At 39.2% G+C, this 15732-nt stretch overlaps 1 protein-coding gene across 1 annotated transcript in view; it reads left to right on the top strand.

Moving 5' to 3' along the window:
* Positions 1 to 15732, top strand: part of gabrr2a (gamma-aminobutyric acid type A receptor subunit rho2a) — a 109472-nt gene that overhangs the window by 52615 nt on the left and 41125 nt on the right. Inside the window, 1 exon segment of the mRNA XM_044167372.1 lies at positions 8112 to 8194. Coding sequence (XP_044023307.1) covers positions 8112 to 8194 — 83 coding nt within the window.

The following is a 15732-nucleotide window of genomic DNA, read 5'->3' as shown; positions in this document are numbered from 1 at the left end:
AGGCATGGAGTTCCACAGATGAGGGGCATGGAGAGCAAAAGCCTGGTTACCTTTAGTGACAAGTCGAGATTTTGGAACCATAAGTACGGCCCTGCCAGAGGATCTCAAGCAGCGATCAGGCTCATAGGGAGTTCGCAAATCACAGATATAGGTAGGAGCCCAACCATTCAAGGCTTTAAAAACAAGCAATAAAATCTTAAAATCAATTCTAAAACTCACAGGTAACCAGTGAAGGGCAGCAAGGATCAATGTAAAATGGTTGCTTGTCTTACGTCGTATGTGTTAAAAGCCTGACAGCAGCATTTTGTATCAGCTGCAATCTTTGGATGTTTCGCCTGCTGATACCAGAATGAAGTGCATTGCAGTAGTCAAGTCTGGAAAAGATAAAAGCATGGATGACCTTTTCTAAGTCTGCAGAGGAAAGGAATGACCTGATCTTGGTTAGCTGTCTCAGTTGTGCAAAGGGCAGGACTGCACCACTTTAGTCACCTGAGCATCAAAGGACAATTCTGAATCTGCATCTCCAAGCACTACAGAGAAGGATCTGTTCGACAGACAGGAGATTAACCAATCCAGAGCCCCATCACTGATACCGACATAGGTCTTCAGACGGTTGATTAAGATATCGTGGTCCACTGTGTCAAAGGCTGAACTGAGGTCAAGGAGAATTAAAATGGAATACAAGCCAGTGTCAGCTGCAAGAAATAGGTCATTGGTGACCTTGACCAGAGCAGTTTCAGTGCTGTGTCAATAGTAGAAACCAGATTGTCATTCATAGAAGAAATCAGTTGAGTGGAGACAACTTTTTCTAAAATCTTTGATAAAAATGGCAGCTTGGAGATGGATCTAAAATTACTTAAAACTGAGGGCTCTAGAGAGGGCTTCTTTAAAAGGGGGTAAACAGTGGCATGATTAAAATTGGAGGGGAAAGTACCAGCAGACAGAGAGCAGTTAATAATGGCTAAAATATCTGGACCAACTGTCTGAAATACAGCTTTTAAAAAACAAGTGGGAATGCAGTCTGAAGGGCAGGTGGATGATTTTGAAAGTGCAACAGTGCGTTCCAGGGTTGACAGAGAGATTTCATTGAAGTTTGTTAATGTTGAAGGTAGGCAGGAGTCAACATCATGCTCTCTGAGATCAGTGTTAAAATGCCCTGTCTAGTGATCATGTCTGAAAAATAGGTGTTTCTTGCTTTGATTTTACGTTGATATGTGGACATTAGGTTTTTAGAGAAGCAAAGGAGTGTGTTTATCTTTTTTTCCACTTTCACTCTGCCTTCCTGCATTGTCTCTTTAAGTTCCTTAATTCTTCATTTAACCATGGCAGAGAAGGTTTCAGCTTTTTAAATATGACTGGAGCTACAGAATCTAGAATGTTTGTGCAAGCTCCTCTACGGGGAGGCCATGTTGTTCACTGGTATTAAATAATGTGTTTGAGGCAGTAAAAGCTTGACTGAAGGAAGGAACAGACTGAATTCAGGGGGCGGGATTGAATCACTGTGGTGGGTTTTGGGTCAGGAGAAAGCAGTGGAACCTGGAAGAGCACTGCCTTATGATCAGAGACTGCAAAATCAATAAAATTCACATCATCCACACAGAAACCATGGGAGAGCACAAGGTCAAGCGTGTGCCCTTTATGGATGGGCTACTTCACATATTGAGTCAAATTAAAAGAATCTAGAAGTTTGTTAAAATCAGAAGTAAGCGAGGAGGAAGAAGGGCAACAAACATGTATCTTAAAATCACTGACAATAAGAACTCTGTCATATTGTAGAATAATGACTGATAAAACCAGAAGTAAGTTTAGGGGGTCAGTAGATTAAAACACATATAATGGGCAGTTTGTTCTTTAAAATAAAACTAAGACTCTCAAAGGTGTAGAAGCAGCACAGCAAGACTGGAGAACAGCTAAAATCAGCTCTGTGTATTACTGCAAGGCCACCCTCTCGTCAGTCTTGGCTGGTGGAAAAATAAATAATCTGGGGGGGATGACTCAATGAGAGGGGCACATTCATCAGGAATAATCCAGAATTCTGTGATGATGAACGCAGTTCATTTTTTAACTCAGCAACCTCCACTACCGGGGCCATCAGTAGAACTGTAAAAGAGGAGCCCGCAGTGGTGAAACGGTAGATTTCCAACCCAGAATAGATAAGAAACTTAACACTGAGGGCCCAGGACCGGCCCGGTGTGGCTGTATCAGCTCTGGTAAGGTTTTAGTTCGACATGGCTGCCTCTGGGGATAACATCCATGTAGTTCTTGCTGTATAGTTTTAAACCGAAGGTCCAAAGGGTCTCAGGCTGGATTCTAACCCGGGCCACTGCCTTAAGGACTCAGCAATGTACATGGGACGCATGCTCTACCAGGTGAGCTACTGGGGTACTCCCAGTATCAGTCCGTTATCTTGTCCTCTGTCCTCCTCCCTCTGCTTGATTCACTGCCTGCAGGTGCCACTGGTAGAGGGGGAAGGGGTTGGTTTGTCTCAGCCAGCAGCTAAGTTTACAAAATTTGTCAAATTTTAAGCTACGTGGCAAACTAAGCAAAAGTGTTGGACTTCATACAGACAGCTTTTCTTTCAGCTTGTTTGTAACAATTCACTATTAGCCAAGCTAGCATGCTGTGCTTATGCTTACATAGTGGCAGTCAGTAAGTGATTTGTTAATTTTTAACGGGGGGATGGCCCAATGGTACGGAGCGTTTCTATTTTAACCCGCACAGCTTTTCTAGCCATTACAGCACTGGTTTAGCAGCCCAGGAAACCCACAGACCAATTTAATGTGTTGTAAATTATCTTGCGTGATGCTACTCAGCCAATCACCATTGCGACTCCAGTCAGTGAGTGAGGTACACATATACACAGACAGAGTAGGGACGAGATGAGACAGAGAAATAATTTCACATGGCGTGCTCTAAAAAGTAGATAGCGAAACCAGAGCTTTTAATCAAGAGTGGACAGACTTATACAGTTCAAAACCAGTATGTCTCATGCAATGTGCAGTGCCACTACGAGACAAAGCACAGAGCATCTTTTGAGCAGGTTAAAAAGGGGGACAGATTTTGGTCATTTACAACAACAAGGGGGATGGCATCCCCCCTCAAATCACCTACTGATGAGAGACTGCAGACAGAGCAGATTAAAATATCGCTTTCTAGATGTTTACATGTTTATGCTTGTTGAACAGATGTCTTGATAAAGTACTGGCTTTTTACTTGCGAAGGTTTAATTGCACGTAGTCAGCGTAGCTGTTGTTAACCCAAGTAATCTAAGAGTTATCTTCACCTGGTTCAATTCACTGTCTCCATCCTCTCTGTTCTGCTGTTCACTGACTTCGCTGCTTCCTGTGTGTGTGTGTTTGTGTGTGTGTGTGTGTGTGTGTGTATGTGGAGGAGCTCAGCCCCAATACAGAGAGCAGGGGAGAGGCTGCAGCATAATGTCGGAGCTTATCAGTACTACGGTCTTTAATAATTTAGCACCGTTGGCCTTGCTACTGAGCTATATCTTGCTGTTGGCTTATTATTATGAAGATATAACATTTCTAGGGAATGTTGATAACTTTAGCTTTCTTAACAAAATTACTATTACAGAGCACTTGAATTTGTTAGTTGTAGTCTTACATGTAACCTAGGTGTGTGAACGGTAATAGCCACAAAGATACATTATGTCATTGCTATTCATCCTGAAAACAGCTGTGTTTAAAAAAGAAAATAAGTTGAGTCTTTCTTTCACGGGCTTCCAAAACAAAATGCACACGCTAGCCAGATCCAGATGTCTCCATTGTCTTTGTTTTGTGTTAATCTATTCTATCTAGTATTCTTAATCTAGCTTTTTACTTAACTCCATTTCTTTTATTATTATTACTATAGCTTTTTAATCTATTTTATTGTATTTCATTGTCATCATTTATATTTTTTGTTTTATCTTTTTAATCTAGTTTTTATTTAACTCAATATTACTGTTATTATGGCTTTAAAATTAATTTATTACATTTATATTTTTTCAAAATAAAAGTTTTTGAAAATGAAAATGTAATTTTTGAAAATGAAAATGTAATTCCACAATTGCATTATAATTTTCCACATACATGTGTTATTTGAGTAAAAATTAAAATGAATATGCAAAAATCCAATTTTCATTTTCACATGCTCGTGCAGGCATTCTATGACCATATTAAAATGAAAATGGAAAAGCTGTTTGACATATAATTTTCAAAGTCATACCCTGCTGTACAGTGGACAATATTCAAATGCAACATCTCACCACGCTCTTCTGGTGTCTTGTGATTTAAACAATACTTGCACAAATGGAAAATTAGGCTACATTGTTTATATTGCATTTTAATTTAATATTAACATTTGAATAGTGTCCACTGTACAGCAGGTTAAGTCCTCGAAAATAAAATGTCAAATGTCATTTTCATTTTCAAATTGTTAGAAAATTTAATTTTCATTTAAATATTGCTGCATAAATAAAGCCAAATAGTACTCCAGTAGAGAAAAACTACACACAAAGTGAAAGAGTGAGGATTTATAAGGGACCAGCAGTTAATTTGTGATCTTAATCCAGCCCTGGTTTCAATAATCTTAAAGTCTGTTCCCAGTTTTACATTTGTTTATTCAACTGTTCAATTTGTGCTAAAGTACACTAAATACAAGATACAATGCAACAAATAAAGCCAGTTAGCCATTACCGAAGCCCTACAGACCTCATTCCACCAGTTAACAAATCAATATTTTGATACTGTTCAGTCAGCAGCCAGATAAATCAATGTATCTCTTATTTACTTGTGTACTTGTTTTCCTAATTCTAGTGTATTTACTTTGTTATTCCTCATCTTGTCTGATTCTTTACTTTTGCATGATGCAGCAGGGGACACGATGTACATCTACACCTACATCTACATCTCTACATCTCTAAATCCATGACATGGAAACTCATGAATTATTTTTAGACATTTTTCCCATTTCATGTTTCATTTTTCTCTCTGCAGCCTTTGGAATGGCTTCCTTCACCTGTTTGTGAATATCAGAAAGCACAGAGAATAAGTTTGCGCAATAGCGTAGCATCTCATCTTCACATTGGCTAATGTCAGGAAGTTGTCTTTTTACTGGCCCAATACCAGTGTTTAACGATCTGCCAAATCGGATTTCAAAAGGGCTGCTTCTTATTCTGGACCTCATGTACATCAGAACAATAGGCAGTGCATTTGTCCAGGGAAACCCTGTCTCATCACAACACTTAGCAAGTTTGTTTTTCAGAGAACTTTTCTCCCTCTCCACGGCTCCTGCGCTGGCTGGGTAATAAGCACAATGATGTTTTAGATCAATACCAAGATACTCTCCTACACTTTTCAATTGTACGCTTATGAAAGGCGTACCATTATCACTGGAGATCTTAGCGGGAATACCCCAGCGTGGAACGATATCTCATATATGACTCTTTGCTACTGCTGCTGAATCCTGTTTGGCTGTTGGCCGCCTGTGGGATTTGAATACTTCTCCCCACATTGTTGGTTGCACAAACAATGCATTTTGGCAACATTTTTGAGAGAAGTTATTAAATCTCTTTGTGAACCAGAATATGTTCAGCTCCAGCATCATGCTCCCTTTTGACCCATGGTCTCGCCCATGGGTCAACACAGCATAATAATGGAACAGATACTTCGGTAAGCATGGTTTGCCAATTGGTCCATAACACACTTTGTCTGTGATAGTGCAACCTGCTTTTTGCCACACTGATTTTTCCTCTGCCATTGCTTTTGTCTGCAGTTCCTGCAAATCAGCTGAAGGTGTCAGAGGTTCATTAGTTAATGCAACACATTGAGTGGTCGGTGTTTGTTTGGCAGCAGCTTTTGCTGCCTTATCCACTCTGGCATTCCCCTGTGAGATAGGATCAAGGTTGTTAGTGTGTGCTTCACATTTACAAATAGCAATCTGTTTAGGAAACAGCACAGCATCCAAGAGTTCAGCAACCAGTGTGTGATATGCAATGGGTTTGTCTGTAGATGTAAGGAACTTTCTGTTTGCCCAGAGTCTTCCAAAGTCATGTGCCACTCCCCATGCATATCTGCTGTCTGTGAAAATGTTCACAGTTTGGTCTTTAGCACATTTACATCCTGCCAACAACGCCAAATTGTAGTGGTAATTATTTATATATAAATAATTATTTATTCTTTAACCCCGATTCCCCAACTACAATAACTTAATTTGATGTTTAAGATAGTCTCTTTGTGCTCATTAATATTTTGGCTGGATTCTTAAGAGTGCTTCTGCCACTGTTAAGAGGTGAAAAAAGGATGCTGAAGCTGGCTGCTAGGGGAAAGACAGTCAGATAGTTTACAGACTCACTTGAGAAAGGAAAAAATTAACCCTTCAATGTCTCTAAGAATGGACTGTTTTATTGCCTTCTCAGATTATCGATTTGGCATTCCCACCTTTTTTACTCTATTTTTCACACATGAACTCTTTCATGTATCTGTTAATACACTCACATGCATCAATATTTTCAAACTTATTGTTTAAGCACTTTACACGACACACCCTAAGTCACCACTCACTCCCCCCTTTTTAAAGATGAGTTCCAAACTATCTTTAAGCTAATCTTTAAACGACCCATGAGGGAAACTAATGAGTGAGGCAAGCGTGTGTAGAAAAGAACCGGTCTGTAAGGACCCCTGTCTAACAGTGAAAAATCTGGCCAAAGTACTGCAATGATTCACACAGCGGTCCCTGACCTGCCCTGCTGACACATCTGTCACGCGCACGCACCTCACTGTCGCAAGAATCGGTATACCCTGTGCCCCGTTGAATAAACTCACCGGAAAGAGAATGTTGCCACAACCACTAGGTTCACTGGATCACAGCAGTGAGCGAGCCTCGGACACTCAGGGCGGCAGGCCCCCACGTCTCCACCCTTCCTTGCCAAGGAGGTTGAGATAGAGATTCCCAGACTCTTATCTGTGCATGGTCTTAACCTGCAGCTCCAAGCGCCCAAGTCCTCTCACATGAGTGAAAATGGCAAATTGTAGTGATAATTCTGTGGAACAAAGAAACACTCAAGGCAACTACTTTCTGTAGGTTTACTTCAAACGTCTGCAGACGGACTCACAACAGCAAAACATACATCAGTATAATCTGCTCTGACTGAGTCCAGAGGGAAAGGAGCATAAGTTATTTATCCAGTCTTCAGGGTCAGGCTCCTCAGTCCGGGGAGACGAGTGTCCCTGAAGTCTAGATACAACAGTCAATAGCATGTTTGTAGTTCCATGTCATCATTATCAATGAACTGTTCTCATCTCACAGTCCATAACAATCATACACAGATCAAGTATTGACGTCAAACAGTTATGTATAGCATCTGTTCCAATCGAAAATCATGTGCCTGGTATTCAAGCAAGTCGTTTATGTGTATGTTATATCAGAGAATCATGTGTATGTTATACAATCATGTAGTACGTTTATTCTTGGCATTACAAAAGTGTTTTTGTACAAGTTATAAAGTTGTGTTTTTGTACAGTAATCAGTTAGGCCCCGCTGCCAGAAACACTCTGCCGCTCCGATGGCATCATAAAAATTGAGAAAGTGTTTCATTGGATGCAAAATTAGTAGACGCCCCGAGTGCAGGATTGAGTCATCAAGCGTTTTCCAGGAAATGGCAAACTCTAAAATACCATTAAGAATACCTACAAAATGACTTTTTAGTCATTGTTGGGCCAGATACTGGCGTAAAGGTGACATATAGCACAAGACATATATAAAAACACTTAAACATCGACTGATTGGTGTGGACTGGTGCTCACATTTAGCTATGTGTTCATGTGTTTAGGGGAACCACATCATGCGACTCCATGCATCTTCTGCCCAGTCCTGATTAACTTGTAATGAACAAAATACAAAAACAGCACAAAGTTAATCTTTGTACTTTGATTCAGGCCACAGAAAATAAGTGATGTGATACAAAACATAATCCTGGTATATACTGTGTTACTGTGGAGATCTTTCACATGAACCGTGACCATGTGGTTGAATTTAAATAATTCAGATAAATTAATGTATACAGTACCACGATTGTCCTAACCATGTATGTCTGTGTTGTTTCTATTGTTGAACAGAGTGACAGTGACAGCAGCCTGTAACATGGACTTCAGCCGCTTTCCTCTGGATTCTCAGACCTGTTCACTGGAGCTGGAGAGCTGTAAGTAAATCTTTCTATCTATTTATGGTTCTAAAAATCATCAAGTGATTATAGTCCTGGCCAGTCCAGAACAAAATTAAAAGATAAAACACAATCTTTTTCTTATACTGTCGATTGCTGCAGGACCTCTATTTACCCTCTGTCTGAAACAATCCATTGAGCAGGCCTGAGCAGGCACCTCCCACCAACCTCAAACACAGACTGTGTTTCCAGTCTTCAGCATCTGGTCTGCCAGCATCTTTGCAGCCAGGGAATCACTGTAACCGAGTTTAGTTGCATTTCTACTTTGAATATTACCACAATAACCACTTCTAAAATCCTAAATGGTTCACCTTCCTGTCACTGAGCATTACAAACTTGGAAATCATGAGGGCGTATCAGGTCGGTTTACCTCGGAAAGAGGCCAAACCAAGGATCATGATTCTGTAGCTCCTGCGATTCACAGAGAGAGATTTAATCCTGGAGACATCGAGGAAATCACAGTTGGAAATTGATGGCTAACAGATTTGATTTTCACCGGACTTCAGCGCATATACTTGGGAAAGACGCAAGCCCTGCTAACCGGTGTTGAAATGTGTGCGTAAAGCTGGGTTCCAGGCCTTTCTCATGTATTCTGCAATTATCAAGCTCACGGTGGCCCATGAACATCATTACTTTGAAGAAATTTCTGAAGCTGAGAGCTTCCTTACATCTGAGGAAGGTTGATTTTCACCATGGCCCAGAAGGTCATGACCCATTTTGGGTTAGCCTTTAATCTTTGTTTTCTTTAACTATTCTTCCATATACTGATACTGGTACTCATGCAGGCTAATAATTCTACATGGGGTTGATTATTAGCCTATTATTATTAATATTATTACATAGGAGGGGAAAGCGGATGGTTGTTGCTGCACCTTCTCTATCAATCTTCTTGGACAATATTTATGGGGGGATGGGTCTGGTCGAGTTTGTTTTTTCAACCTTTTCTGTGGGGGAAAGGGTAGGCTATATGAAAATCCATGTTTTTCTTTATATTCCTACTGGGGTGGTTGGGTATATGTTAGAGAGAGTGCTGTAATGTATGTGGTCTCTGTGGGGATAGGGGGTGGGACAGGACAGGAAGTGTGTATTATTAAAAAGTTATATAGTTTATTTTTTTCCATGTAGGTTTTGCTGTTTATGTTCTGCCTTCTCACATGAATCATTTAACTCCTTTCCTGCAATGTCCGGGGGCTGAGATTTGAGATTTCCGTTTAGTTATTGGTGGCGATTTTAATACAGTATGTGATCATGTGCTAGATAGGACTGGACAGACAGAGGCGAACAACATTTGGCCACTTCTGCTTTGAGGAGATGGGCTGAGCAAATTGCTGTTGTAGACCTCTAGTGCTCTATCAACCCCACAGCCAGAGATTATTTGTTTTTATTTTCTTACAAAGGTTTTATAAGATCAAATTCTATTTTTTCATCCAATTTAAAATAAATCTCGCTTAAGTAAAATTGTCACATTTAGAAGCAAAAACGCATGTTGGCGTTTCTCCCCAAGTATCCCTTGAACAAGAGATTGTCAGAAAGGAACTTAGGTTGCTCTTAGAAGACGTTCTGGATTCCTAATTCACAGAGCTCACTCTAATTATTCCTTTTAGGGTGCCCGCTCTAGCCTCCTACTTGCTCATAAACATGTGTCAATGAGCAGATTTCCAATATCTGTGCCATTAGATAAAGGCTCTATAAGCTCTGACCCCTCTGTAGTAAATTCTACTTTCAGTGATTTTTATTCCAAACTATACAGCTCTGAAGTCTCAGGCAATACTGAAAAGTACAAAACTTTTATCCACAACCTCCAGTTGCCTCAGTTGGATTCTGTGACTAGGGCATCATTTGTTGCCCCCATTACTCTGACTGAATTAAAAGAGGCATTACCGAGTATTAATACTGGAAAATGGCCCAATTTCAACAGAATTCCTCCTGAACTTATCCTAGCATTCTGGCCACAATTAGGACAATTATTTTTGGACAAGATTCAGTTTGCAATTCCTAAGGGCTCCTTCTCTAGGGGTGTCAACACTGCAATAATGTCATTACAATTCAAAAAAGATGAAGGTCCCTTGGACTGTGCACATTATCACCCCCTGTCTTTGTTAAACACAGATGTAAAGGTGTATGCAAAGGTACTTGCCTGCCGTCTGGCGCCCTGTATCACTTCACTAGTCTACCACGATCAGACAGGGTTTATGAAAACCCGCCTGGCTGCTGATAACATTTGATGTTTACTGCATATCATTAGGGCCTCCGCAAATGTTGCCACTCCAGCTGCAGTTCTGTCATTAGATGCAGAGAAAGCTTTTGACCGTTTGGAGTGACAATATTTGTGGGAGGTTCTAAGGCAGGGTTTAGGGAACATTTTATTTCATTGATTCAGGTTCAACTCAGAAATGGCCCCTAAACTTGTAGGTCTATGAAAAGGTAAATAAAATAACATTTATTTAATTTTTAAAGTAAATTATTAATATTTTTAGGTTATAAAAAGGAGACCGGTTTTTACTTGGCAAATTTAATGAGCTTTTTAAAAAAACATACTTTGAGAAGACTGAATTTTAATCCTAAATCCTTGTTGGATTTATGTTAATAATCAGTTTTATTTTATTATTATTATTATTAATATTATTTATTTATTTTAGTTAGGGGTTTTCACCCACTCAGACCTATAATTGAGTGATTTCATAATGACCTGTGGACCTGGTTTGTTCGGTTAAAGAATTATTATTAAAATATTATTATTAAAAAATAATAATTTTGTTTATTTTACTTTGAGTACATTTTACACATTTTATTAATCAATTTTAAATGTAGTTAATCAAATCACAGTGTTTTATAAAACGTTGTCAGTTGACTAATTCATTCCACTAAAGCACTTAAATCAAACGTTGCAATGATAACCGCCCTGCACTCACAAAAAAGTTTTAACTGTTTTTGTTGGCAGTGCAGTTTCTTTGTTGTGGTCAGTTGTGGATTCGTCCAGGAATTATGCTCTAACGCTAGCGAAAAATGACACGTAAGTACCTTTTTTTTTTTTTTTTAAAGTTTTAGCCAAATTGTAAAGATAGCACCACAGACTGAGCTGCAGGCTGTGTTAGCCAAATGTAAAGTTAGCTAAAGCAGACACAGCTAGCTAGCTATGTGAACACAGTTGATTTCAGAAGAGAGGTTATATATGTCCATAACTTCAGTTAATGGAGAGTCATACCACCTTGTTGAGGACTTATTGGGGTATACAGAAGGTAAATACACATGTGTATGTTTAATACTGCATCAAGTCAATGCAGTTTTGACTTTCTATTATTTTTGCAAGTGTTTAAAATATTTGTGTTCACTTTTAAGTGAAACTTTAACTCTCTTCTAGAATGCAACATTATAGAAATATATATTACTGATTATATATAGTATATAAAGTAGTTAAAAATTGCTTTTCTTTAACCAGCCACAACATAAAATGCTGCATACACAATAATGTATCTGTAATAATAATCTCATAATATAATTTCACACTGACAGAGGTCATTATTCTGCCAGTTGAGTATTTTACTTTAGTATATTTTGCTGCTAATACTACTGTACTTTAACCTAAGATTTTGAACACAGATTTTACCTACAGGTATTGCTACCTTTACCTAAGTAAAAGACCTGAATACTCATTCCACCACTGTCCAGTACCTACAAAAATTATATTATCAATATAGACTCTGAATGTTTGTCTAGTTGGTGTGAACTTTAATCATATGGCATTTACCTGTGGGAAAGAAATAATAATGTGCCTCCCCACATACTCTGTTAACTTGTTTCATCTTTTGTTTCTTTTATTCCCCTTCCTCCATTTATTGTCACATTTAGATTGGTCAAAATCCTGTGAACAGCTGTAGTCCAGTCTAGAAGTGTTCTTCTGTGCCATGTAAGTAATGTTAATTTAATATTTTGGTGGGAGGGGCTTAGCAGAGTGATACAAGCAGCAGAGAGAGACGTGGAAGGTTTTGCATTGTGTATGTTCAGACTACCTACTGCAGCTTTAATGCACTCGGTAATTTATTGGAAAGGCTGAAATGCTCACCACAACTCAAGAGTCTCTAATGTTGAAATTATATTCATCCGTCTGTCCATCTGACTGTCTGACTAACTGTGTGTCTTTGTCTGCCCCCCCATCTATCCATCACACAGACTTGAGGAGGGTGCCACAAGATTCGCTCATGGCCACATGGCTCATGGCCACTTTCTGCAAATAGTGCCCAGCTTAATACTGATGTTAGTTCATGCACAGTATGTATGTTACATGAGAGTTACTTGTCAGTTTGTTAAAATAAATTCTTATAACAGATATTCATGGTGTCATTTTTAACTGAAAACGTAACACATGAATGGATGTTATGGGGGTAGCCATATAAGGGAGAAGGAGTAGATGTCATTTTAAGAATTTTAACAAGGTAAGTGAACTTTTGTGGAAAAATTATTACAAATTACACAAAGTAGAGTATTTTTATAAATCCCAAAACATGTCTGGAGGGGAATTTTAATGAATAACACATACACTGTGCACTTTACAATTTTTTTTTTGGTAGTAATTTAAAATGTGTTTTTCTTGTTCAATAAAATGAATAATTTGTGTTCACTCTACATATCAAAAGCAAATCATTAAAAGAAGAGTTGCAGTGTTATCCTGAACACAAAATAAAATTCTGTGTTACATTAAATAAGTGTATCCTAAATGTAACTAATATACTAATATTGAATTGGTAAAGGGAAGGGCCCTTGTTTTTATTAAATATATATGGTTTTGTATTACTAATTAAACACTTCCTAGTTACGGCAGTATACGGGATCAGTCATAGTCATATATTGGGGTAGCTCTGGCAGACCCACACTTGGACCAGTATAGGCCAGGTCTGCCATTTTAATTGGGGTGATTGCGACCCTATGTCGGTTTCAGTTTCAACAGCCGGACCCTGACCAGTATAGGTCACGTTTTCAACACGTTCTCATTCCGTGGTCAAGTTAGTAATAATAAATATGCAACGACGGTTAGACTTTTAAAAATAAAGCTTGCTGAGAAACATTTCAGGTGATGTCACAGTTTGGTTAGGTTTAGGCACAAGAAACTACTTGGTCAGGTTTAGGAAAATAAAATAAAAATAACTACTTCCTTAAAACAATCAATGTTGATTATTGGTTTCACATGGGAAATGAACCCCGGTCTCCTGTGGGAAAGTTCTGTGTTTGACCCATATGGTTTGATCCATTACGTTTATGTTTGATCCTTAAGTACATTTAACAGCAAATACTTCAGTAGGATTTTGAGATTGACTTCTTGAGTTGCATTCAGGCTTGAATTGATTAACCTTTAATCGATATATGAAACTCATTTTGCTCCTTAAGTTTGTATTCAACGTAATACCTTATTATCTCAATGTATGTGTGACACAAAAAGGCAATTTATAATTTTGGCCGGTAAAAATTATGCTTGGACAGTGGATTCTTTCATCTACAAAAACAATAATAATGCACATGCCTTGTTTGCTACTGTCGATAGGCTAACAAACCCTCCTGTGTCAGTAGCCTCTGAACTGGGGCCTGCAATGAATTTGCCTCTTTCTTTACTGACAAAATTCAGAAAATTTGACATATCCGGTACAGGATATGTGTTGTCCCTGTGTCCAATTAATATCCATTCAAAATAGGATGGCACAATTTGACAAGGACAAACACTGTGTGACTCGCTCGTGCTAGTCCACCCCACCATACCTAGGTGTTTAATAAGTGGAGCATTCTGGATGAGCAAGAATTTCCTGCATCCTCCGTGCTTCTGACTAGCCACCTGTCACCTCTCTTGCCATCACGGGATGCGTCTGAGTGGCTTCCTTGGGAAATCATCTGGTGTCGATCCAGTCAGTGTGCGGGCTTCTTCCCGGGCTCGTCACTGAGCTGGGGCTGCTTCCTCTTGGCCTCGTCACCAAGCTGTGGACGCCTCATTGGGAAGGTTGTTAAAAGTGGATGACCCCCCCTAAAGTGTCCCATCCAAAGTGTCTTGTTGTGGGCTCCTCCATGGTCCGACAAATTTACATCCTGAAGACGGAAACTTTTTGTTATCCCAGAGCCCAAGTACTACACATTAATTACACACTCCCCAAACTCCTGCGTTAAAATCCCTCTGCCTCTGTAGTTATGACATATGTTGGATTAAATGACATTAAGCTTCAGCAGTCTGAAAATCTGAAACAAGATTCTAAATCCCTTATCAACACTGTCCTGGAATCAGGCAGGCAGTGCGTAATATCTGCCTCCTTCTCGATTTGGGGATGTTAAGTTCAGTCGGATCCGCCAGTTGCATATCTGGCTCAAAGGATACTACCGCAAAATTTGGATTCCTTTTGGAATCTTTTGGAATCGTCCCAACCTATTTGCTCGTTATGGGCTACATCAGAACAGGGAGTGTAAACTCCTTCTTACCCGTAATATGGAACTCACACTGAAGTCAGTCATCTGTTGATTTGCAGGACGTCCTTGGAAAGTAGGAACTGACATTAGTTTTTCTCTCATACCTGATCAGTCCGTAGACTTAATAGTCGGTTCCTATCACACGTTGACTGTCGTGAGTAACATTTCCCAAATTTCCGTTGTTATTACCCATCGCAGCAATAAACTTTATCACACAATGGACACTCTGCACAGGTACCCCAGACACATTTCGAAACATGTGATCTTGCAAAACGTCACACCTGTCCATCATTATCACAGGAATCCACAGTACCTTGTTAAAATTGCCTTGACTCAGTCAATTCCTGCTCATGTTCTGGTCTGTCTTGGTCTTGTGCAACATGTAAAGAGGGCCACCCACAACCATGGGAATACATTAGATTTTCTTATTACAAGGGGTATCAAAATAGATATCTCTGATATCACTGATGTTCTCGTCTCTGTTGTGATGCAGACATAGTAGCATTAAAAACCCCACAAAACTCAATGTCATGAGTCTGTTGTTGTAAAGCGAATCCTCGATAACTATGCTAGGACTAGGTTTTTAGAAATGAATAGATATTATGAATACTTTTCCTCCATTGAATGCTTGCTTAGTTGATGATCTAGTGTATGATTTTAATAATAAGTTGAGGTCTTCTTTTGAAACTGCTGCTCCTCCAAGAATTAAAAAACAACATGTAGCCCACAAATCACCTTGGAAATCTGCTATTTGTCAGCTAAAAAGAAATTGCTGCAAGGCAGAGAGACAGTGGAGAAAAGGCAAACTGTCCACTTTGACATCTCACATGAGAATTTACAATAAGGCTGTCATAAAAGAAAGACAAGCCCACATCTCAAAGATCATTACTGATAACAAACAAAACCCCAAAGTCCTCTTCTCCATAATAAACACCCTTTTGAACCCATCTCCGGCCTTCAGTTTAAATGACGAAGCCTCAGTTCACAAATGTCAGGAATTAGCTTTATTTTTTAAAGAAAAAATCATTACAAATGCAGATTCATCAACTCTCTGTGATCTGCCAGCAGATGAGCCT

The sequence above is a fragment of the Siniperca chuatsi genome, linkage group LG15, assembly GCF_020085105.1.
Source record: "Siniperca chuatsi isolate FFG_IHB_CAS linkage group LG15, ASM2008510v1, whole genome shotgun sequence".
Classification (NCBI taxonomy): domain Eukaryota; kingdom Metazoa; phylum Chordata; class Actinopteri; order Centrarchiformes; family Sinipercidae; genus Siniperca; species Siniperca chuatsi.
Note: the sequence above shows the minus strand (reverse complement) of the source record. Positions and strands in the feature narration are given on the sequence as shown.